Source organism: Leuresthes tenuis, unplaced genomic scaffold (assembly GCF_036924035.1).
Source record: "Leuresthes tenuis unplaced genomic scaffold, fLeuTen1.0.hap1 SCAF_5, whole genome shotgun sequence".
Classification (NCBI taxonomy): Eukaryota; Metazoa; Chordata; class Actinopteri; order Atheriniformes; family Atherinopsidae; genus Leuresthes; species Leuresthes tenuis.
Window position 1 is genome coordinate 12,097,467 of NW_027325359.1, and position 23,836 is coordinate 12,121,302.

A 23,836-nucleotide genomic window follows, 5' to 3' on the forward strand; every position below is an offset into this window, starting at 1 on the left:
CAAAATTAGTCCAATTTCGGTCACAAACACCAATATATATCGCTTACCTGTAAGAAAAAATAGGCAGAATTTTACTTTGCTTAACCAATTATCCCTTTTCCAACGTAACGTTGATGCGTGGTAACATTAACAGCTAGCTGTTTACATCACATAGCAGAGACACTCGCTAGCTAACGAGCGTCAACCCTCGCTTTGTGGGAAAAAAAGCATAGTCATGCTTTAAAACATATGCCAAACACACTTGATATTTAACGCAAATTCTTCAGTCAGGTTAATGTTCAAAGCCACTTCACGAGCATTTTCAGCCAACGGTAAACTTTAACAACAAGAAAGCTAACTTCGGCTAACTAGCCGGTTAAGGGTCCTCTTTACACGGACTCGCCCACTTTGAAAACTCGCGCGCATTAGCAGCGCCAAACAACTGCTGATGAACGCGGCAGGATACTTCCACACTGTGACTGTACCCTGCGTAAAATATCACCAAAATGCTTTGTTTTACTGGCACATATGTATCTGTTTGAAATACTATTCCCGGAGCAAAACGTGCACGCTAGAAATATTTTAGTAGTTGTTGTCATCCCCGAAACTAGAAAATACAAGATGCTAACTAGCTAAATACGTCTCCATAGTAACTGAGTATCTAGAATTATGGGTAGTGTAGTCAATAGCTTTTATTGAAGAGGACGCTTCGAGGCCCAAAGTATACAGCTTTCTAAAATCTGAACTATAGCCTTTATTTCTTTCTGTTCAAGATTCCTCAAATAAAAGTGTTCTTTCAGCTGAATATATAGTATTTTTATTTTTATTCAGGATTCCTCAAGTGCCAAGCCCCATTTGTAACGTGTCTGTTATAAAGTGACATTCTTCCAATAAGTCATCAAAATTCAGACTGAGAAAAATGTTGTACAATAATGGGCCTTATCTTATACAATCTTGTTTCACGGATGTCAAGAAGGCACATTCCGCACATCTGAAGTGTACACGTGGAAATCCCAATTTGATTAATGCATTCCTTTTTTTAATCCACAGTTTACTTAGTAACAACTTATATGGTATTTTAAATCTACTTATCTAGTCTCTTTTCTTATTACGTAATTGCCACTATATGATTTTGTTTCTCATTTTGGAGATGAATACACAGCAATAGAATTCGTGGTGATTTTCAGAAAATTTCTCGACAAAAGATAAGCATTTTTGCGTACAAAATATGGTAATTTATATAACTACAAGTCGTTTTTTGAATATGTGTTCTTTTTCACTTCTCATTCTCTAACATGGAGATTTTATGGCTCATTTGTCACAAGACATCCTTATTTCTGCGCAACCGTTAAAGCTTGGATCTGTTGTATTATCTTCTCATCTTGTGGCAAAATAGTGAACTGGCAACGTGCAGCTGTTAAGTACGAATATATTGGCAAAGCAAAACGTTTTATGTCTAATTCTGTTAGCTCAAAACACAAAAGCTACGAAAGGACAAGTGGAGCCTTTATTTTTACACCCACTGAATTTCATCCAACCTAAATTCTCTTAAGTATTAAAACTCTTTTGGGGTTTTGTTTTTTTCAGGAAATGCATTCAACAGTGGCAGACAGGCAATAAAATCACGCTTGAATCAGGCGTCAGTAGTCAGTCCATTCAGACGTGCTGGAGCTTCGCGGTGTACGGTGGCCCGTATCGGACATACGTTGCACACGCTACACATCCTCCTGCAACTTCCGTGTTTTGCCCCAGCTGCAGTTCTAGAGTCAGCTCCACCGACTTGGGTAAAACTTACCCCGCAACGAGCCTCTGTTTTTCAGCTGACCGGAGTTCAGCGACTTCATATCCGGGATCCCTCCGTCAGTCAGCTGACAGCAGTCAGGCTCTGTGAGAACCTGGAACTCTTCTGATTATCAACGAAAATTAAATTAGTGGGCTTATTATTCCTGATCAGGTGGAAATGGCCACGAGCCCACCCAAGATAATGACAGAGATAACTGCTAATGAAAGGTGAGGAGCACAGGAAGGTCCTGATTGTCCTGATATCGAGCCAGTGGAACCTTCATTTGATCATTTTTTTTGTCATTTACAGGCTGAAAAACTTGAAGAACACATTTGAAACTAAATATGGAGAAACACCTATCTTCTATTCATGTGCACCTGGAAGGGTAAATCTAATAGGTGACTAAGTTTTGTGAATTATTTTAGTTTTTGCAACTTTACGCAATAGACAGATTATTGTAGTCTTATTTCTAAACTGTTACTGTAAGAATAATCTTTTTGTAATGGTTACAGTAAGAGGAATGAGTTATTGTGATGTCTGATATCTGAAAAGGCTCCAGATATTTCTGAATTTGTTCTATGTTCAGTGTGTTTTGTATTAGTTTCTCCAAGAACAGCCCTATTATTGAAAATATTTAGATAACCCCCAGAAAGAATTGATTTTATTTGTGGATTACCAAAATGCTTAAACACTGTGTAAAAGTTATATATTCAGGCTAATTATATTTTCCCTTCATGACGCCAAACGGTCTGTTTGCAGCTTTTATTTATTTTATTTATTTTCCTACTCTTGCTGAACTTTGACACTCGAAACCAGTTCAAAGTTTTCAGTCAAATCAACAATAATTCCCCCCTGATATATCCGTTTATTATATTTGTCACTTTTCACCAGGAGAACATATTGATTATTGTGGGTATTCGGTACTGCCAATGGCCATTGAGCAGAATATCCTGGCTGCCGTGTCTATGAACAATTCAGGGACAATCCAGCTGTCCAACACAAATCCTCAGTACCAGTAAGATGCCAACGCTCGTGATCTTTGCTGCACTTTTTCTCTTACGATGTTGATTTATTTTGAAACGTGTACATGTGTGGGATCATGTGCTTCAGAAAGCTTGTCTATTGCAGGGATTTCACAGTGTCGTGCTCGGAGGATATCACCATAGACCGAGACAATCCAAAGTGGTATTATTATTTTCTCTGTGGAGTTAAAGGCATTCAGGTAAGATGCGTGTAACCCAAGATGTAAAAACCCTACATGCAGTTTTAAAACAATACTTTGTTGAAGTGTGTTGCAGTGTTGATGGGATGTTGTATGTTTTTGTATTTACAGGAGAGGTTTGGGATCACTCGTTTAGCAGGGATGTCATGTCTGGTGGATGGAACCATTCCTCCCAGCTCTGGTCTGTCCAGTTCAAGTGCCTTAGTTTGTTGTGCTGGTCTCGTAACCATGGAGGCAAATCAGAAGTCCCTCTCCAAGGTAAAATCTTCTTTTTTTTTCAGGCAAATCCCAAAGTTTTACTTGGCAGAAAATTTGATATTTACAGACGAACATTGAAATGAACTCTTATTAGGTTTAACTTTGAAGCCAGCAATCAACCTGGAAGAGTGTTTGATAGAGAGATGGAGGATTCTTCACTTTTTGGTGCCTCAATGCTGCGTTTTCTTGTGTAATCCATCCTCCAGGTGACTCTTGCTGAGATATGTGCCAAATGTGAGCGATACATTGGCACAGAGGGAGGAGGCATGGACCAGTCCATATCTTTCCTGGCAGAGAAAGGAACTGTGCGTAGCTATTCTTTCTGACATCGACGACTGCCATTACGTATGACAGAAGTGATGCACATTAAGCTTCGGCGCACCCAGAAGCTCACAAGAACGATTGATTGTGTGATCATTTGCAAAAGCTGCGTGTCCCAAGGCCTTGTTTTTAATTAATTTTCAAATGTTTTGAATGGTCTGTCAGGCAAAGCTGATAGAGTTCCAGCCGCTGCGGGCCACTGACGTCAAGCTTCCAGATGGGGCTGTGTTTGTGATTTCCAACTGCTGCAAAGAGATGAATAAAGCTGCTTCTTCCCACTACAACATCCGTGTAGTGGAGTGTCGGATCGCCACAAAGGTGCGTGATCCCAACCGGTGGTTCTAACATGTGGACTACTGAATTGATGAGCTTGATTAAGTATTTGATCTGCAGTTGAACTGAGTAGTTGAGAAGATCACTGCCTACGAAACATAGATTACTATGGACTTTGACTCTAATTTCCTTGTTCACTTATTTCGAGACATCCACTGTCTGATACGCTTAAGAAAACACAACATTTAATGCAACGAGATCACACATTTGCATGATTATGAACACAGAAGGAAAAAACGTGCAAGACTGCATCAAATTGAATGTAGAATAAATCTGTTTGTAAGCTCAGATGCTGGCGAAGGCGCGGGGCCTAGATCCAAGCAGGTTGCTGAAGCTGGCTCAGGTTCAGGGGGAGCTGAAGGCCCCGCTGGAGGAGATGCTGGCTCTGGTGGATGAAGTGCTGCATCCTGAGCCGTACAGCCGAGAGGAGATCTGCAAGGTGCTGTGCATCACCTCGGAGCAGTTCTCCACAGACTTGCTGAGCGCTAACACTCAGAATGGTGAGAAAAAGCATGCGTCTTTGTGTCTGAAGTCAGGTGTCTCGTAAGATTCCCGGACTTATCTTTTTTAAAACTCAAATATGAGCTTTAAAAAGGATTTTAGGAGCAGACCAGACTCAGGCATTTGTCATTATTCTGGACATTGCATAAGCTACACAAATGAGATACATAATTGATAGTCAAAGTGATTTACAGCTGTAGATCAAATGGTCATTTAATCGCACTGAAATGGTCAATTTTTAAAAAATTCTTATCTTGGAATTTATTTATTTTGTGACATCTGTGCTATCCTGGATTTAATTGTATTTCATAGTATTGAGGCGTATTCACCTCGTCGAGAGATGCTTCTACTTTATCAGAGTTTCCCTAAAATCGCCAAGTAATCCTTAAGAAAGCATTACATTAAGCTGATAATTGAAGTGTTTGATGAAATACCCCCTCACATCTGACAATCTTAGCTTTAGTCCGTCCCATACAGACAGCTGGACTTGAGTCTCCCTACAGGGGAATAAGAGTGGTGGATGTCTCTCAAACTTTGTTTCTGCACTTCCTCCTCTCCCGCAGAAACGCACTTCAAGCTTCACCAGCGAGCGAAGCATGTTTACGGTGAAGCTGCCCGTGTGATGGAGTTTAAGAGCGTGTGTGACTCTGGAGCCGCCGGATCCGTACCGCTGCTGGGAGAGCTGATGAACCAGAGCCACGCAAGCTGCAGAGACCTGTATGAGTGCAGCTGTCCCGAACTGGACCAACTGGTGGACATCTGTCTGTGAGTGCCATTTCAGAGCTTTTTGATAAATGGAGAAAAGGTTTATTTAGAACAGCTGCTGGATCGATTCTTCTTCTTAAGTGTGAGTCCTGTGCGTGTCGACTCACATGTTGTATCACAGCTCTAAATCACAGTGCATAGTTACTGTGCAGTTTTATACCTCATACTACTTTTTAGATGATGCAATCTTTTCTAGTCGGTTTACAAGAATCAAGACCCCGAAGCTGTGCTAGTTGAAGATTTTATAACACCTGTGTGTCAGTGATACTCTCAATCATGAAAAAACATCAAAATGTGGTTAAAACACTGATGGCGGGAGGGAGACAGTGATCGTTCCTGTATGTGTTCAACCACCATCAATTTTGACCTCTTCCTCCCCAGGAGCTACCCTTTCATTTCGCCTTGTGCTCCACACAGCATTGTGGGATATGGTGTCCAATAATGGAGTAATGGACTCTCTGAAAAATCAAAATATTTTGTTCCTACCACAACATTACCAAGTCAATGTGTGATCATATGTGCCTCTAAAGCAATAATGCATCTTATATGCCTTTTAAGTTTATTCAGAAACAAAAGTCAGCAGCTAATGCCGTCTATTTGTGGGGAAGAATACACTCCAAATCTACCTGAAACATTCTCCTTTATTTTATCCCTTCTTCTTTTTTTGATCCAGTGTTTGATATCTCGACAAAATGCTCAGACTTTTAAATTGTCGAATATCGTTTGTTAGCATTTGAGGGTGTGTTTTTGAGCATGTGTCAGCATCTGCCAGCCTTACAGAAACATTAGCAGAGCTCTACGCTCTTTGTTGGATTTAACTGAAAAGTAAATTGTAATAGATTAATTAGACGTGACAGTGTGCCTACCTCCAGGTCTGCACTGATAGGCGTGTATTATATTGCCCCATATGCTGTACAACTTGTACTTGTTTTATGCATTGATTTGGTCTTATGAAGTTTTCATATATTTATGTACCCTGTGTTTGTGAAAATAATACATCCATCTCCTGCAAGCTATGAATTTAGCTTTGAGTACTCTATTCTACATGTTGCACATGTTCTTCTTCTTCTTCTATCATCTCCGCTGTTCTCTCCATCAGTCGTGCACCTTCTCCCTGTACTTAAGATGAGGGGTAATGGTGCTTAAGGCTGGTGTTAGGACACTGCTGACACACTTTTTTTTATTGTCTTTTCTGGTCGCAGGAAGTCGGGGGCTGTTGGTTCACGATTGACAGGAGCTGGATGGGGAGGCTGTGCCGTCTCCATGGTTCCAAATGAGAAGGTGGAATCTTTCTTGCAAGCTGTCAGAGCTGCATACTACCTCCCTGACGCACGTAGAGCAGCAATGGAAAAGCAAAGTTTGTTTGTATCGAAGCCAGGTGGCGGAGCTGCAGTTTTCGTGGAGGAGTGAAATGCCTCACTCATTTCTGCTTCATATCACAGTCTTTAATCTCAAATGTAATGATGCCGGGAAAAAAGTGATTTTCATCAGATGATTTTCATAATGATTTTCTCCTTGACATCCAGGAACTAAGGAATACTCATCTTTTAAGTTTAATTTGAACTCTTTACTCTTTATAGATGGAACACAAGGGCCAAACAATTACTTTAGCGGTGCATTAATACACAATATACTATGATTTTGGTATGATTTTCAAGATGATGCATTTTTTTGGTTTGTTGATTAAAAAAATTAAAAGAAAACTGAATGAATGTTTGAATACGCTGAACCTTTTCAGGCTTTACTGGGTATCATTGGAGCGGTAATGGTTGGACCCGACACTAGGCTTTGGTTTCTGCACAGGATCATTTCTCACATTGTTAGAGACCAATGACGGTAGGCTGCTCCACGGTGCTGAAATAAATGGTGGTCAGCAATTGAGGTCTCACTGGGTCCTCACCTTGACCCTTCGCCAGCATGTGAAAGGTGTCTAAAGGTGATGCCAAACAGCAAGGGAGGAGTTTATATCATGAATGAACCCAGCTCAAGGAGACATCACTTTAAAACAAACATGATCTAGTGTCATTAATTGTTAAGAAATGTGTCCCAGGGAAAAGTGGGGGAAAAAAAAAGGCCAGCACATATGTGCTGGTTAATGTATGGCATTGAATGAAACACATTCGGTGGAGTCAATGACTTTATTCATTCATTTAAAACTACCTTTTGTCTGGCATAAGCACCAGCTGAGACGCCATTTAAATGAGGCGCAGACTCTGCCGGCTCAGCACCTTGCTCCTTTTTACCAGCATGTATAGTAAATGGTGCAGGCCCATTCTTTCTCCACAAATATCTGCTCAATATTTCACGTATAAAAGAAAAAAAAAAAAAAAAAAAGCTTTAAAAATCTTTTAGAATCATTTTTACTGCTTCGGTTTGTTGACATGATGTTCGTAATTCGATCGGTTATTGTTTTCAACGTTTTCAGAGACTGACCACGTTCAAATGAAGCATTTCTTTTTTTCTTTTAAAGAACATATCAGATTTAAGCCATGCATTCTAGGGTCACATCCCCTCTAATACATTCAGGCCAAAGGAAGATCCAACATCAACAAAAAGAGGTAAAGCCATGTATTGAACAGGAACCATACAAGGCACAGAACAGGGAAGTCAGTTCGTCTCAGCTTTACAAGTTCCATACTTCCATTTTCGCATAGAGACTTTCACAATGTGGAGTGAGTAAAATGTAATACATTGTGCTTTTCAAAATGTTCAGCAGCTCCATTTGAGAATTTACACGAACACCTGTATTTTAGCACTTTGGATGTAGGTTTAGAAGAAAGCTTCATGTGCTTTTTGCACTCATGATCGGGGCTGCATTTATCCCCTGATTTCTGTATAATACAACCGTTTGCTTTTGACAGCTGAGGATTACTTTTTGTTTTGATGAATCAGAAAAGGCTGTGAAATGAAAATGAATGCTGTGGGGGGGGGCAAAACATACCAATGCTTGGAGATCAGTTGATAATATTTGCTCCACAAGAAATATTTCTTTATCTTTGACAAATTCTGAACAATATGGTATAAAAAATATACCCGCTGCTGTAAAAGTGAAAGTCTGCAAATTTTAGAAACGTATTGCATGGTGAAGATGAAAATGTTCACCATTTTTCATTTACATGCAGCTAGATTCTTGGGAAACGTTTCTTCCAGATAAACCTGTTTTGCTTGGCCTTCAACATTCAGCCCACATGAGTCATATTGATTTAAAAAATGAGGTACATGTTGATTTGAGCCTAGATTCACCCAAATGAAGGACACTGAAAGCTTGTGCTTGGTCGTTAGGATCCATATATCCTGTTCTGTCCACAGTCCCTCACTCAGGAGTTCACAGTCTGTGTGACTCCGGTGCTGCTTTCTGTTGCACCTGCTTCTTCGTGGGAGATGCAAGACACTTCGTTCTTTCTCTTTAACATATTTTCTATCCAGTTGGAGCTATGTGCTGTTCTTTGAGGGGAGCTAGCAGAAGTCACTGTGCTCGTCCTCATATTTTTGCCCGAGGTAATCAGCTCTCCATAGCCCTGTTGGTGGGAGAAGGCATAGGCAGAGCGGCGAGAGCTTGTCCTGCGCACTCGCCTTAGGTTCTGCTCCTGGGGTCCTTGTCTCTTCCTGGACTGCTGGAGACGACGGACCTGTGAAAATACAGCCATTAGGGACGAAATTCCTCAGATCCCTATTCTGAGTAAACACAATATTTTATTACATAATTGAAATATTGGTGTATATCTAACAATTATGTTTCCAGAACTGATCCATGATTGAGAAAACAGCGTTTTACTGTTCCAACTGGTTTTTGATGAGTTAGTTTTACCCACTAAATACACACTGCCCACAGCACAGTTAGTTTACCTTGTCTGTTAGAGTTGGGAAGAGGTCCACTCTCAAGAGGCTAATGACTAAACCAGGCATAACACACACCACAGTGGTGAGAAGAATGACCAACCATACACTTTTCTCTGAAAGGCAGTTCCGGGCCGTGCCTGAGGAGACACAGAGAGAAATTTAACGGTCCTCAATTTCCACGTATCAGTTTTACTGTCTCGTGTTTGTCACACCGAGCCAAACTCACCGATAAATGGGAAATTACTCGGGAAAATGCCAAATAAGCCATCACTTTGCATTGCAAACAATATGGCAAAGTACACCATCAGACTGCCCCATACAAAGAGAAGATTGACTGCTGTCCAGTAGTGGGTGTCAAGTCCAACCTAGGAGCAGACACGTTATTAAAGTGTAAGCCTTTTTAATCACCAGGGCTGCTTCAGTTCACTTCGCTCTGTTTAGGGACTCACCTGAACACTCACAACAATAACCAAGGAGGTTGCTATGGTGACAGCAAACGCTTGTTGGTCAGAAAAGTGGGAGCCATCTTCTTTCACCAAAACAGAGAAGGCACCATAGGGAATGAAGAAAAGCAAGAATGATGTAGTCATCCCCTGCAGTGCGCACAGGAAAAACTGGCGTTTGTTGAAGAGAAGGTTCTGCTGGCCGGGTTTATACAGGCTTGGATAGCGAAGGCTGTTCTGGTCATTGACATCCTGCAGAAAACAGAGGCGCCGTGGCTATAACGTGATATGCTCTGCTATTGAATAATATAGAGATTATACTGTATCATGGTTAGGAAAGTTTATTAAGAGGAGCTGCATGGCAAACGGTGAGTTGATGATGTGCACGACGAGTATGCAATATAGTATTAGTCGTAGTAGAATTTGGTTTTAGGGGTTGTAGTCACACATGAAGTTAAATTCAATGAAGTCCCTGCTGGGTTAGATTTTAGGTAATTGTGGGACATTTACTAAAGATGACAGTAGAAGAGGTTTTAAGTAATAATGAAATATTCACCTGCATGACTTGACAGTATCTTTAAAAGAAAAAAAATCAATTAAAGATAGACAAGGAAGTTTCCAAGGGAGACCACTAAAAGAAATATTTCTTAACGAAGACGTAGCCTTTAAAAGACATTTGATTTAATATTTAATGCCAAAGTCTGCGTTAAATTATTCATGTCACATATCAAACATTACCTGATCAAAAAGTCCCATTGCCAGTACTGGTAAAGATGTATAGACGATATTGAAGAGGGTTATGAACCATTGATCATACACAGTCTGTGGGAACAAGAACAGTTATAAACATAATTGATTTAACTTTCATAAAGCCCCAAGGTTTCACGATACATTGCGATTTCTTACCTGTGCTGAGAAACCACAGAAGAAGCCGTACCAGAAGTGAACAAGGGTGAAGGCAAAGTTCTTGTAGAAGAAGTAGGCCAAGAAATTACACATCCGGAAGTAGGACCAGCGCCCATGTACCAGCAGTAGCCTCTGCAGGTATCGAAACTGAGCAAAAGAGTAATCTGACGCCAGAACGGCCTGCATGCCCTCCTGTCCACTGATGCCAACACCGATGTGAGCAGCTGCACAAGAAATGTACGACTGTGGTTTAAGACCTCAAAGAAATAATTGTATAAATTTACCAAATTAAAGGCACAACTTATGGTCCAACTGAGGATCACTTTTAAATCAGCAGTCATACTACCAATAATATTGATTTCCTATAAACAAACAAATTAATATAATTTTTGCACCATTGTCAGATCAAAAGTATCCATTTATTTATTTAGTAATTAATCTCTGCTTTAGGCTACACAAACATTCCCTTTGGCCGATACATCTGATAAAAGATGTTTCTAAGTCAAAGTAAAAAGACAAGAGCGGTCTTTGACTCATTGATATCCTGCATAAAGAAATCAAATAATAACAATAATAATTTGTCTGTCTGTGTGCCTCCAGCAGCTTAAGCTAATAAACTGTGTTTTACTTCCACTGTCATGTTTTTGAGCATTTTTAGTGCTATAAGGAAATATTCTGAAGCGCCGATTTTTCATTCTGAAGGAAAAAGTGCAACTAACTCATAGAACTGTATTTTTCAAAGGTCTGCTTTGGAGGCTGCCTCCTGCTTGGCACGAGATTTGTTTGGGCAACCGCAAATACACTTAAGTGTCAGTTTATATCTATCTGAGTTTGCACACATCCTTATGTAAACGGTGCCTGTAATAGTACCACACAAGAGGCTTGCTTTATACTGCTCTTTTTAAGACTTACTCTTGATCATGCTGACATCGTTGGCTCCGTCTCCCACAGCCAGGGTGACAGCCCTCTTGTGCCTCCTCACCAGTTCCACCACCTGAGCTTTTTGCATTGGAGTGACCCGACAGCAGATGACTGTTTTACACAAACAGGCCAAATCCAGCAACAAGTGCTCCAGCTGGGGCTCCAGAGCATGAGCCTGGAAGGCAAACACATACATCACACCCGTTAACCCATCATTACCACGCTATAACCTCAACCCCCCACAGAGGCAGCACCAAGCAACAGCCCAGTGTAACTGTGTAAGCTGCACACTGCCCCAGGCGCAGCGAGGGAGTACGCAATGGATGTTAATGAAAACATGTAATAGATCTGACGGCCCTTGGCAGCACAGCAGCTTTCTGGTAATTAGACTATGTTGAGTCAGCAGCAGTTAGAGAAACGCCAGATTCAGCAGACAACAACACAGCCAACATTTAATAGCCACTACCAAAATAAGAACCCAAGCATGACGGGGGAAAAAATAACATTTAATTTGAGACATTTCTGTGCGGCATTTAACAAATTCTTACCAAACTGTGTCCATTGATGATTAAGGCATACTCTGCAATGATGGCTTCCTCAAACACGGAATCATCTGCAAACATACCAGTCTTCTCAATTTCTCTTGCACTGCTCACTCGACTCAGGCCGAGGATGCGCTCCTTAGCGCTCCTGAGGAGAGAAGAAAGGTGGTAAGCATGCATTTTCAATACATTGATGAAATCAATTAATTACGGAGTTACAGTATTCTCTTTAGGCAGATGAAGAAATTACCTAAAGGCACAGATTTTCCACAAACAAGTGAGAAAACAAAGATGCACAGCAGTGCTCCTCTGTGGCTTTTGTTGTGTAAGTGTGATGAGTCACCTGAGCTGCTGCTGCACTGCCAGCAGTGTGAGGCCAGAGATAACAAACACCTCATTCATGTCATCTCGCAGCATGTTGCAGGAGTAGCCAATGTTCATCGCTGTCTCTGAAATATCACAGTTTACAGCTGTGTTGTTCTCCAAAGATAAGTAAGCAGCTATTGTCTGTCTGATTAGAGCATAATTTAGAGTCATTAGTTTTTAGCTACCGAGTTTGTCTCCTGTTAGGACCCAGATCTTGATGTCAGCTAAATTCAGACAGGCGATGGTTTCTGGCACTCCTTCCTGAAGTTTGTCCTCAACTGCTGTGGCTCCTAGAAGCTTAAACCGAGTCAAACATTCAGTCTGTAGTTGCTGAACGGGATTGATTACTTCAAGGATGTAAACATAAGGATGTCAATTTTACCTTCATGCCCTGCTCGATGTCCTCATACAGAAGAGCCAACTGATCTTCACGGTTCTCGATCCCAGTGCTCACGAACAAAAGCTTCTTCAACCAAACCTCAAAATATTCTTCATCGAGGTCTTTGTAGGCCAGGGCTAGCGTTCGAAGCCCTTCTCCAGCAAATTCCTGCAAGGAAACCGATAAAGAGAAAAAGAAAAAGACATAAAACAGCAATTATGAGTGATCTTTTTAATTAATCTGGTAGAATAAATTCCAAATCTACTCAGGATGCTGCAGGAGTCCTCATTATAGTGTGAGTACAATTATGGTCTTTGTCATTTTGTACGGTTAACTGAATTTCTGAGGCTATGAATACAGATGCATAGTTCACGATGTATTCATTTATAGAATTTATATCATGCTTCTTTGAGTTTTTTCTATCCTTATGTGTGTTTACAAGACTTTTTGTGCCTGTAAAAGGTCTCCAAAGTTATAAACCAAAGAGAGCAGTTCTTTCTCCCAGAAGACAAAGCTGCGGCTTCTCTTCTGTTACACATCTTCATCGTTGTGTTACACGTTTGCATGGTGCGTGCCGACAAGCAGTTTTTGCTCTCTGCCAATTTCAAATCAAAAGCTGACCAATCAGACAGAGTTTCTTAGGTCGGGAAGCGTTAAAGAGACAGGAGCTGAAATCAAGTGTTTCAATCAAAAGATGACAAAAGACAGAATATCATAATGTAGAGAATAAGCAAAAAAGATGGGCTTTTACGCACTAAAACGTTCTCTGATGGTGAGGTTAGATAAGAAACTTGTTGTGATCATCATTTAAACTCTTTAAACAAAAGAGGCTATCTGATTTGGATATCACTTACATTAAGGTGTTCTGAGGTAGTGTTCATGAGGTCTTCATTGGATGGATCCAGACGGTCAAATATAATTGTATCGGCCCCTTTGCTGTATAGTTTAATCTGGCCCTGTGGATTTCTTACTAGATAACAAAACACAGCGAGAAAACAAATATTACTTAACAAAAATGAAATACTATAAGTAAACATACAAAAAAATACATTGATCACAGCCCTGCATGTAAATGTACATATACTGTCACACGTGTTATTAGCTAAATGTTTAAAGACAGTGTCATCAGATGGAGTTTGCTAGTGAGTTCGATGATCTAATCAGAGCATTGCCGTTATAAATTAAGACCTAACCAATGACACTCATTCTCTTGCGCACGTTGTTGAAGTCCAGTATGGCCAGCAGCTGGTAGGTGACAGCTCTTCCCATCTCCCACAGTGTGATGGTTTCTGGGGTTCGGGCCCGGAAGACGAACCCAAAGTTTCGTGCCGCAGTGACCAACGCTCCCTCATCAGGTGACTGAGCCTGGTACACCAAATTCCCTTCATTTAAACATAAACATTTATCAAAAAAAACCAACCGTATCATCATAAAACTGAATGACAGCAGTTATTACTGCATCTACAACTGGGTTTACCTTCACTCTTCTCCTCTGGCATGACAGTGTGGCACAAAGCCAGCAGTCTGAAGAACTCCTCCACTGCAGGAACCTCTTGTTTAATGGCTTCAACCAGGCTGCCATCGTAAAACTTAAACGCTCCGTCGCTGAGAGGGTTGAAGGAAAAGTCCACGCAGGCTGTTCTCTGAAGATACAGATTGCATAACTACTTTAACTTTGTTGTCTCTTGATAAAAAGGAGATTTTTTTTTTGCTTGTTTCAAACTACTTACGTCTGTAATTTCCACCTTCTGGTCAAATTCATCATAGACATCGCCTAGGAAACGAAAAAGGTGTTCAAATCAGTGCATTGCCTTGTCAAAGACTGCAGAATTATGGTTTTGCCCCCTGAATTAGCTCGACTGGCTATGAGTTGTAAGAAAAATGAACTGTTGGTAGTAAATGTTTCGCCCTGACATCTGGCAAAATGTCGGCTTCTGTGTTTTTTGGAATTTGTTTGCTTCCCTGACCATTTCTTGAACTATTCAACAACATTTGTGCTTGTTCCAAATGATACGAGGAAGGAATTATCCCAGTGCGCTGACCCTGTATGAGTGTCAGTCCTACCGTATGTTTGTCCATTAATGGAACACTTGCTGAAGACCATGATGTTCTGCGTGAGGGTGCCGGTCTTGTCGGAGAAGATGAACTCCACCTGACCGAGCTCCTCATTCAGGGTGGTGGTGCGAGCTTCAGCAGCAGTGTCTGTCTGACTGAAGTACATCTTCTGGTCCCAGTTAATGAAGAAACTGTGACCAAGACGCAGGACTTCCACACTGAGGGAAGATTCGCACATTAGATCAATTAACTCAGTGTAACTGTACAACTCTTGTCTTTCAACGTGAAATCTACATTGTCATATGTGACGATGACGCTGGGAATGTTGTTTGGGTTTACCTGACATACAGTGAGATGGGCACAACTGTGTTGAGGATGATGATGTAGGACCAGAAGGTGAGGAAGCCAGAAAAAACAGCACTGCTCTGAAACTCATCCCACGGCAAAAACACCTCAAACTTTGTGCCAACCTCCCAAACGGTGTTTCCAATTGCCAAAATAACTCCCATACATATGAGGAAGGCAAAGATCTGAAAAATAACAGTGTTCTTTTAAGGTTTTACAGGGATGGATTATATCAGCATGCCCATGGTGGACTTTTGGTGCAAAATTTGTGCCTTTGGAGCACGGGAACCTTTTTGTGTGAGTGCGTGTGTGTGTGTGTGTGTGTGTGTGTGTGTGTGTGTGTGTGTGTGTGTGTTATGGTTCATACGACTCCATCTGATGCTCTTTTTTAACTTCTACCACCACGAGGTGAACTTCTGTTCATTTTGAATTTGATGCGAGCGACAGGTTTTGAAAAAACGTTCTCACAGGTGCGGCCTTTTGTTTCATAAGTTGTCTATATTATAAACTGAATGTAAACAATTAGCAAATAATCCCTGTTTCACATTTAAATTTTGCAAAGCCTCCAAACTCTTCAGAAAATGAAGTTACATGTTTTGTTATTTAAAAAGCAAAAAACATCTTACCCATAAAACCAGAGTGTTCATGAGTCTATCAATACTAGTTCTTTTAAATTTAGTTCTCCCACAGTTCTGCATCAGTTTGGTTTGCAGCCCTGTTGGGTGGAGGCAAAAACAACAGTCAGTGAATACAAAACAGTAATAAGATGGTTCGGTTTTTGAGAAACTTGACAAAAAAAAACAAGCAAACAAGCTAACAGACGTGGTGAATAAAAGCTGAAAAAAATAGAATATTAATGTCATGAATAATAATAATACCAGCAAAGATGACCATTCCGAAGCACCACTCAGTGTTTCTGAGAACACAACCTCGCAGAAGCATTTTTTCATTATCCAGTGAGTATTTATTGTCTTTCCAGTGCAATGTTCCCGTAAATTTGTCCAGCTTGTTGTTTGGTGGCTCACAAATGACTTCTCCTGAGGAGCAAAGACAAAAACAAAGGGACTCATTGACAAATACTCTGGACAGAAATCTAAGTGTACAAATCCACACGACTCAGTACTCTGCATCATCTCACCATCAAAGTCCATCAGTTTTGAAACGTCTCCCAAATCTGAGGTGATAGTCAAAGCCTGACGGACTTTCAGATTTGTCTCTCTATTTGGGGAGAATATAAAAAAGTCACCGTCATACTATGCATTCAAACTACAGAGCAGCTCTCAGTTTCCTCGCTCATACGAACGTCTTGCCCAGTTTTAGTTTGGGTTTCCCCTCTTTCAGTTGACACAACTAGTGCAGCACTCACCCATCCAGCTCTGCCGTCTCAATATAGCACAGACCATAAGGCTCACTGCTACAGAGGAGGAGGATGTCTGCCTGCGTGTAAATCAAATATGAAACATTCAGGAGTTAAACAAGGCAATAAATCAATCTGCATTACTGAACCTGAAACAGCACTCAGCAGCTTCAATATTCCAAAGAAAACCTTCAATGTTAATATCTCTTGCTCTTTTGGTTATTTTATTTGAATGTGAAATACACACTTCAACGAAGACTGCACTGGAATGAAAAAAGGAAGACTGGATCAACCGAATTTAGATAGCGTGTGTTTGCACATTTTACTCACAGCAACAAACTGATTATTCTCCAGCTTGATGATATCCCCCACTCGAACGTTCATCCATTTCTCATTCTGCAAACTTGGAAACAAAAGCAAATAAACGCCAACAATACATGCCTCTATTTTTGGTAATTCAGGAGTGGTGCAACAACGTTCAAATGAAAAAGCCAGAAAAGGTAAGAAAGTACCTTCCCCTGATGAGAACCTGAGACTGCCGGTTATTGACTTGCCGGTCGCTCTTATGTCGGAACTAAATTTTGAAAAGGTGTAAAAATGTTACTTAGGCAGTTAAAAGATGACAGATTAGAGGAGTCGTTACTTGATGAATGGTGGAACTAACATAGTCATCTGTAGCATCCTTGACAGCTGTGATTACCAGCACTAAAACCAAAGGCACGATGGTTGTGAACCAGGACAGGGAGGAGATTTCTGGAATTAACTTTGGAAAAAAAAGTCAAAATTAGCAAGCTTTGTTTTATTAAACTCATAAAGTTTAGGTTTTTATCCACATACAATAGCGGTTGTTCATACCTGCAGTACCAACAATACTACGAAGTAAGCATTTGCCACCCTCTGGAACTGCTCGAACAAGTTGACGGGCAGGAAGGTGAAGATGTTGTACTTTGAGGTTTTGATGCGATTGTCCTGAGCGAAGAACATGTTTAGAGACATTCATGTGTTTGGAGTTAACTTCACAGTCAACTATCACTTTTTCTATGCTTGAGAGCATATATGTGTGTGTCTGAAGCCTTTATGTGAAGATTTGATTTGATGATTTTTGACCTCTGGTTTGTGGCGTGGTCTTTAAACAACCTGGGCCAGTTCGATACCACTCAAAATGGGATTGTGCCTACAAGAGGGAGCAGTGCCAGCTGTCCCAATGCCAAACTTCAGATGAGGGAAATGTATGTTGTTGGGAATAAAATCAGTTTGGTGTGTGGTTGCCAGAGCTCAGTTTGCTGTGTGTGCTAGTGTGAGCTCTCAGGCTATTTACCGTGTGCTCTCTCATATGCTGATAACATGCTTTAAGAATCACTGAAGTATAATTCATGCCCAAATTTACACTGGCAGAGTAGCACAAAGCTGGAGGAAAGATCTCAATTAAGACACATCCCATGATAGAGGGAGGAGAGTGGAGTTGAGCTGCTCACTCCACTCCCTAAAACCAGGGGTTATGAAAAGAGTTGTGAAAGGGGAGTGTTGTACTGTCTCTCTAAGGAATTTCGACCAAAGCCTGTGACAAAAATCTAATTAAGGATTCAGAAAATTGTGTCAACTTGCGGGGGAAAAAAAAGAGGCACGTCTCCTTTAATGCAATTTGAGGCTTACTTACAGCATAAGAGAACTTGTCATTGTAGTCACGTGAGTTGGCTTTCACACGGCGTTCCTTCTCTACAAACACAGACCCCACAGTCAATATCTAAGCAAGAAAAAAGTTACATGAACATAATTCTGTGGAGGTGGGATAGGCTCCAGCCCCCTTGTGACCCTGAATTGGATTAAGCAGGTATAGAACATGGACATAACTCTATTGACTTAGATTTTTTTCAAACTGGAAAGCATTTTACATAAAACAGGATTCCCAAAGTTATCTTTGAATTAAATCAGTAAAGTATGTGTGGATTTGAGGGATAATGGGTGTGGGGGAAGGGGGCGTTGGGTGTCATCCCACTTACTAGTGAAATGACCAAACCACAGTCTCATGTCAGGACAGACCCAATGTTCTTGTAGCAGAGAGAGTGGAGCAGAGGGGTTAAGTTTAATATTTAATTCTGGTTGGCTGGTCTCATTTATTCTTTTTCTGACTGATGTGTGTGCAGGTTAGTGTGTGTGGGCCCCAGTCATGGCTCTATAATATCACCAGACTAACTGTCAAGTGCACGACTGATGAAGTTAGCACAGACCTGATGTCAAGCATTCTAGCACCATCAATGCTTGACTGTGAGTAAATGCTACAGAGGTGATAAAAGCAAAAATAATTATACTGTCCTGAGACAACAGTCCAAGTAATATGGTAACCATGGTTTCATACAGTACAGAAGCAAAAACAGATACCAGCTGAATAGAAGATTCCCAGTGTGGCCAGAAAGCAAAATACAGATGATAAATCTGAGGGGGAGTAAAGGCAAAAAAAACATTGATCCTGATTGTATAAAACAGACATGTGACTTCAGTGAATAAACTGTCCCTTTCTTTCTCTCCTCACAAGGCTTTCTCATATAGTGGTGTACAAATTAGTATCTAGTGTCTGCCTATAAGCTGCTTATTACTTCAGGCTGATTTATTACCCGATATCCGACTTCTTGTTTGAAGTGATAATCCAGAGATTTTGTACTCCACTTCATAAGGGAAAGTGCTTCCACAAGAGTTTTCTAATGGTCAAAACTGGAGCGATTTTGAGGCAAATTTAATGACTATTAGAATTTAGTATAGCTTAAGCTACAAAAACACTAGATTTTAAACTTGTACAGTGCAACCAGTTTTTACAGGCTGAATACAGGCAATATGTGGAAGCAGTTAGCGCAGCTCTGACTGAAGGAAATAAAATCCACCAACCAGCAGAAAACTCAGGAATGAATGTGGTGTAGGAGGTGTGGACCAAAACCAAAGTGCAAACCCTGTTCCAAATCAACCAATCAACGGTAGTTCAACAATTCTTAGTATTTGTTAAAAGCTGAGTAGCCGTCTGGTGCAAAAGAAGATGTTATTACTTAAAAACTATTCAGCTTTTAACATTGGCAGAAAACGATCAGCTGATACGTCCCTGTGCTTCTTTCACATACACTTTATATCTCTTACGACATGCTTATGATGGACGAGCCTTTGTCTGAGAGGTATATGAACGGACCCTGATATGTTGATAGGGTCGGCTTGGGAATCCACTGCTTGTTCGGGGATTTGGTGAAACAAGACTGAGAGAACGCCCGTAGTATGTTCATGCCTGCACCTGCCCTTTCCACAGCTTCATCATTCATATTCAGGTGATGCATTAAGGCTCGTTAACAGGCTCGGTCTTGCTTTATTATGTCTCGAGAGGAAATTCACACATTACATAAACAACTTTATAACAGTCTATAAGCCTCAAAGGTGATGAAACCATTAACCAAAGCACTTTAACTTTTCACCAGCAGCAGAGCCAGAACATACATCTGTTGGGGCTCAACCAGGTTAAATCATTGCTGAATTATGCATAACACACCTGCAACGCGCTGCAACAGGACAGATGATCTCACAGAACAACTGAGACCGTCCAGCTATCAGTTACTACAACTATTAATTATTGATTAATACTGCTATTCAAAGCTTTTAGCCTGTTTAAGCATTTCATTTGAGGATATTTAAATGCAGTGTTGCTCAGTTATCTCAGTTGTTCCCAGGCTAATATGTGTGTCCCTTTTTCCAGGGATTTTCCACTGATTCTTGGGCAAGCCTGCGAGTCTCGGCAGCTTACAGTGAAATGATTCACTAACGCTTCAGGATGTATTTTAGAAAAAAAAAATCCTAGTTTCATTTTGATAACAGAATAATTAAGATGGTCAGTTTTCATTAGCTACGAGACATCTTTATCCCTGAGACGTTTATAATTCAAACTGCTGAGGAATAACCAAAAAAAACTTGCCCAATTTGTAATAGTCTTGAATCTTATTCATTTAACTATTCATTTATGTGTCTATGCATTAACTGGGCTGTCAGTAAACTGCAACTGCATCCTTATTGGATACAACGCTTCCTCCAATCTCAACATCTGGGTTGAACAGATGAAACTGTTGACGACAGAATAAACGGGGAACAAATGAAAATGTGTCTTACCAACATGAGGATTTCTCCTCCAGAATGCCATCTTTTCCTGGGACATCCCCAGGCTTTCCCTATCAGACACATGGAGAACCCATACGTAAGATTTTACCGATGCCAAAAGTGGACTCACAGAATGTCAGAACGAGCAATAAAAATAACATGGCAAAATACTGTCCTTTCTATCCAGACAAACAACTTGGAAACAAAAGAGGTGTAACTAGCAGCAGTGGTTAAATCTCAAGTGGGCAAAAAGATCCCAGGTGAGAAGCACAAAGCTGGGGGTGTAACCTCTGAACAAGGTCTACCCGCGGTTCCTTTGTTCTGAACGAAATACAATTGCCTGTTTAATGGAGTTTTCTTCATATCTGTGTGTGGAATGAAATGCCAACAAAATGGGCGCAGACAAATCTTAAGTGCGCTCTCTCTCCGTTCATACCTTGCACAAGTTTGTCACAGGCGCAGTCTTGTGTTGTCTCCATGAATCCTGCCAGTCGTTGACAACCATTCATTTCAAGCGCCGCATTCCGCAGATTTCCTCGCAGTAATCGCTATCCACCTCTTGAATTAACCACCAGACATGGATGGACTCTTGTGAGTCAGTAGAAAGAGCTGTGAGTAATGAGCGGAGGAAAACTGCGGATGGTGGGCCTATGTTAACCTGAGGAGAACCGGTGAGCAGAAATCTACCATCACTCACCGAGAAGAAGGCAGCTGAGGCAGGAGCTGGAGTCACCGGGGAAAGGTGGAAGTCTGCGCGTGTGCGTGCGTGCGTGCGGGGGAGCGCACATGCCGCAAACGTGCACCTCTATGTCCCTGACTGCGTGAAGAATCCTGAAAACCTGTGAATTTCAATATAAACAACAATCGCACACTGAATGATGTTCTTAACACAAAATTATTTTATTGAAATTATGAGCCGTAATTTTTATTTATTTAAAAAAAACTGCTGAGGAGGTCTTAGGCTCTAATTAGACTACTCTGAATTAAACTCGGAATTAATTGGGTTAATTCAGGTAAGGCACTTAATGCACTTTTTTTTTAAATTGCACTCAACCATAAGTTACCCTCATTATCCACAGTACTAATGCGGTGTGAAGGCAAGACAAACAAACATCATTAATGAAACAATAAAATAATCTGGTAGTATTTCATACCTTTAGCTTTATTCAGATATAAATATGTTTGACTTTTCTTTCGTCGTCGTTTTATTTTACCAGAAAGTATCTTGAAAGAAAATTTATTAAGTCGTCATCTGCCTTTATTTTCCATTTTCTTTTCCCTCTTTCATATTAGGTTTTATCTTCGGGATTTTAGCGCCCCCGTGTGGCGCATTTGTAAGAATCCACTGGCCGCTGCGGAAACGCAGCACTGCAGTCAGGCTGGTGTTTTTTGTTGCGTATTTCTTTCTGCCAGTATTAACACTGATTTTAGTTGTTGGTCTGTTTGTGATGTGGCTGCCTTTTGAAGAAACACAAGATAAAAACCCGGCACTAAAACTACCAGAAAACTGTGAGACTAAAAGACAAAATGGTGCTTACACCATTCTGCAGTACCTGTTTCACTTTAAATGTCACACATCTTGTATCGTAGCATCTTAGACTGATTGGACAGTCATTGTCCCAATATTTGATTTCTCTGATTTTAGCTAATAATCATAATTCATTGGAGAAGACTGCAGACTCCAATAAGAGCATAGTTAAATCAAAAACCCACAGGTTTAACAAAAAGTCATCAAAAAGATGTCATGTTTTACTACTACTTACAAAAGAAGTGATTCAATACGTGTGCAGTTTTACTTAAATCTCAAATTATTAAACTCTGTAACAGTCTATAATCCCATTATTTTTTAGTTTACAAGACAGTTCTTCTTCATTTGCTTATAAAGAAATTTAAAAAAATACATAAACCTTAATTAAAAATATGTTTCAAGTAAGAGACTCACTGCCACAAAAATAAATACACCTGGACAGGTCGCCACAGGGCAACACAGAGACAAACGAGACAAACAACTCTGTCAGAATGTGTTCAGAAAATTATCTGTGAACACTAGAAGGCTCTCGGTTTTGGACCTGCAGGTGATATCTGTTTGCATGTCTGCATTGTGCCTCCACCTCAAAAGCAACTCAAAAATCTGACTGTGAGTCTTCAAATACAGAAAAAAAGATACAGGAAGTTTGATATCCAACTCAAAATTAGTTAGTTAGTGATGAGGAGGTGTTGAACGAGTCATCAGAGCTGCAGTCGCAGTATTCCTAAAGGGCCATGCCACAGTGCATCACGTGGAAAACAGACAAGTGCCTCTGATTTGGCTCAGGAGTCACCAGTGGGAGTCACCAGTGGGAGTCACCAGTGGGAGTCACCAGTGCGAGTCACCAGTGCGAGTCACCAGTGGGAGTCACCAGTGGGAGTCACCAGTGGGAGTCAGATTTCTCTAACAGCTCAGACAGTGTGAAGGACACTGTGAAATCCATCCATCCATTTTCTATACCAGCCTTATCCAACTGTAGGGTTGCAGGGGGGCTGGAGCTTATCCCAGCCGTCACTGGGCAAGAAAACTATGAAATATCAACTTCAATCGACAATGTCCAAGACACAAAACACGCTCTTTGGTCAGAAGAAGGATGGGGTCCTGCATCTTTGGTGTGAACCTAAACAGGACAGTCACACTGTAGGTGTTACCTTGACACCAAAGCTTAGTTTGTAATGATAAGGGGCTGTTTATGTTTATGCAAACGACTTCAAGATGATATTTAAAGATTACCACATGATGGGTTGTGCATATACCATAATCCTGGCTAACAAGCGGACTCCAGGTTTTATTCACACCTGTTGTACAGCAGACTTTAACATAAAGTAAAGGAAACATATTGCTGGTCTGATATCTCACCAGCATTTGAAGACAACTTGTTTAATGAATGTAAGAATGTGCCAATAAATGTTATATGACACTCTCATATGGTTAATGTTGACTTTCAATATGGATATCAGATGCCAACTAGAGTCCTTTAAAACAGATCTGGACAGCTTTTTACATCTGCTTCCTATGGTCATACTGCACATGAAAAAATGATTCAGCGTTGACCTGCAATATATTAGAACAGTCTCACAAATACTAAACTGATCCTGTTGTCTTCACACTTTACACAATGTAATACTGCGATTTGTCCTTGTCAGTGTTTGGGAGTGAGCACGCATGCTGGGTTTAGACTTTGTAAGTCGATCCTTGGCAACCACAAATTTTATATTTAACATGGGCGGGCAGTGGCACAAAGGTCAGCACAGTTTCAAACGCAGCGCTGCCAGCACAGATTAATTGTGGGAAATAAAAAATAGATGCCCTTTACTATCACTTTCAAGAACAGTGTCCTTACAGACAACAGATAGTTTGGTGGGTTTTT

The 23,836-nt window shown here is 40.7% G+C and overlaps 2 protein-coding genes across 3 annotated transcripts; one reads left to right on the forward strand and one right to left on the reverse strand.

Annotated features, from left to right (window-relative positions):
- The first annotated feature begins 1,753 nt into the window (after positions 1 to 1,753).
- Positions 1,754 to 6,779, forward strand: galk2 (galactokinase 2). Its single transcript, XM_072386057.1, has 10 exons — positions 1,754 to 1,989; positions 2,072 to 2,160; positions 2,654 to 2,777; positions 2,891 to 2,984; positions 3,096 to 3,242; positions 3,449 to 3,547; positions 3,729 to 3,881; positions 4,186 to 4,396; positions 4,961 to 5,162; positions 6,365 to 6,779. Exons 1-10 carry the CDS (start codon positions 1,940 to 1,942, stop codon positions 6,570 to 6,572), a joined length of 1,377 nt encoding a protein of 458 aa, XP_072242158.1. The 5' UTR covers positions 1,754 to 1,939; the 3' UTR covers positions 6,573 to 6,779.
- Positions 6,780 to 7,638: 859 nt separating this feature from the next.
- On the reverse strand, positions 7,639 to 21,134 carry atp8b4 (ATPase phospholipid transporting 8B4). Of its 2 annotated transcripts, XM_072386058.1 has the most exons (28): positions 20,875 to 21,134; positions 20,451 to 20,509; positions 17,974 to 18,032; positions 17,172 to 17,285; positions 16,981 to 17,079; positions 16,829 to 16,890; positions 16,647 to 16,719; positions 16,326 to 16,396; positions 16,098 to 16,177; positions 15,838 to 15,996; positions 15,586 to 15,674; positions 14,954 to 15,144; positions 14,624 to 14,832; positions 14,290 to 14,333; positions 14,037 to 14,202; positions 13,753 to 13,941; positions 13,414 to 13,529; positions 12,563 to 12,727; positions 12,366 to 12,477; positions 12,158 to 12,263; positions 11,821 to 11,962; positions 11,264 to 11,447; positions 10,352 to 10,575; positions 10,184 to 10,267; positions 9,452 to 9,697; positions 9,229 to 9,367; positions 9,009 to 9,139; positions 7,639 to 8,791 (listed from the first exon to the last, which is right to left on the reverse strand). In XM_072386058.1, exons 2-28 carry the CDS (start codon positions 20,494 to 20,496, stop codon positions 8,480 to 8,482), a joined length of 3,612 nt encoding a protein of 1,203 aa, XP_072242159.1. In that variant the 5' UTR covers positions 20,497 to 20,509; positions 20,875 to 21,134; the 3' UTR covers positions 7,639 to 8,479. The 2 variants fall into 2 exon arrangements, with proteins under 2 accessions (XP_072242159.1, XP_072242160.1); XM_072386059.1 differs by lacking the exons at positions 9,009 to 9,139; positions 9,229 to 9,367.
- Between the last annotated feature and the right edge of the window lie 2,702 nt (positions 21,135 to 23,836).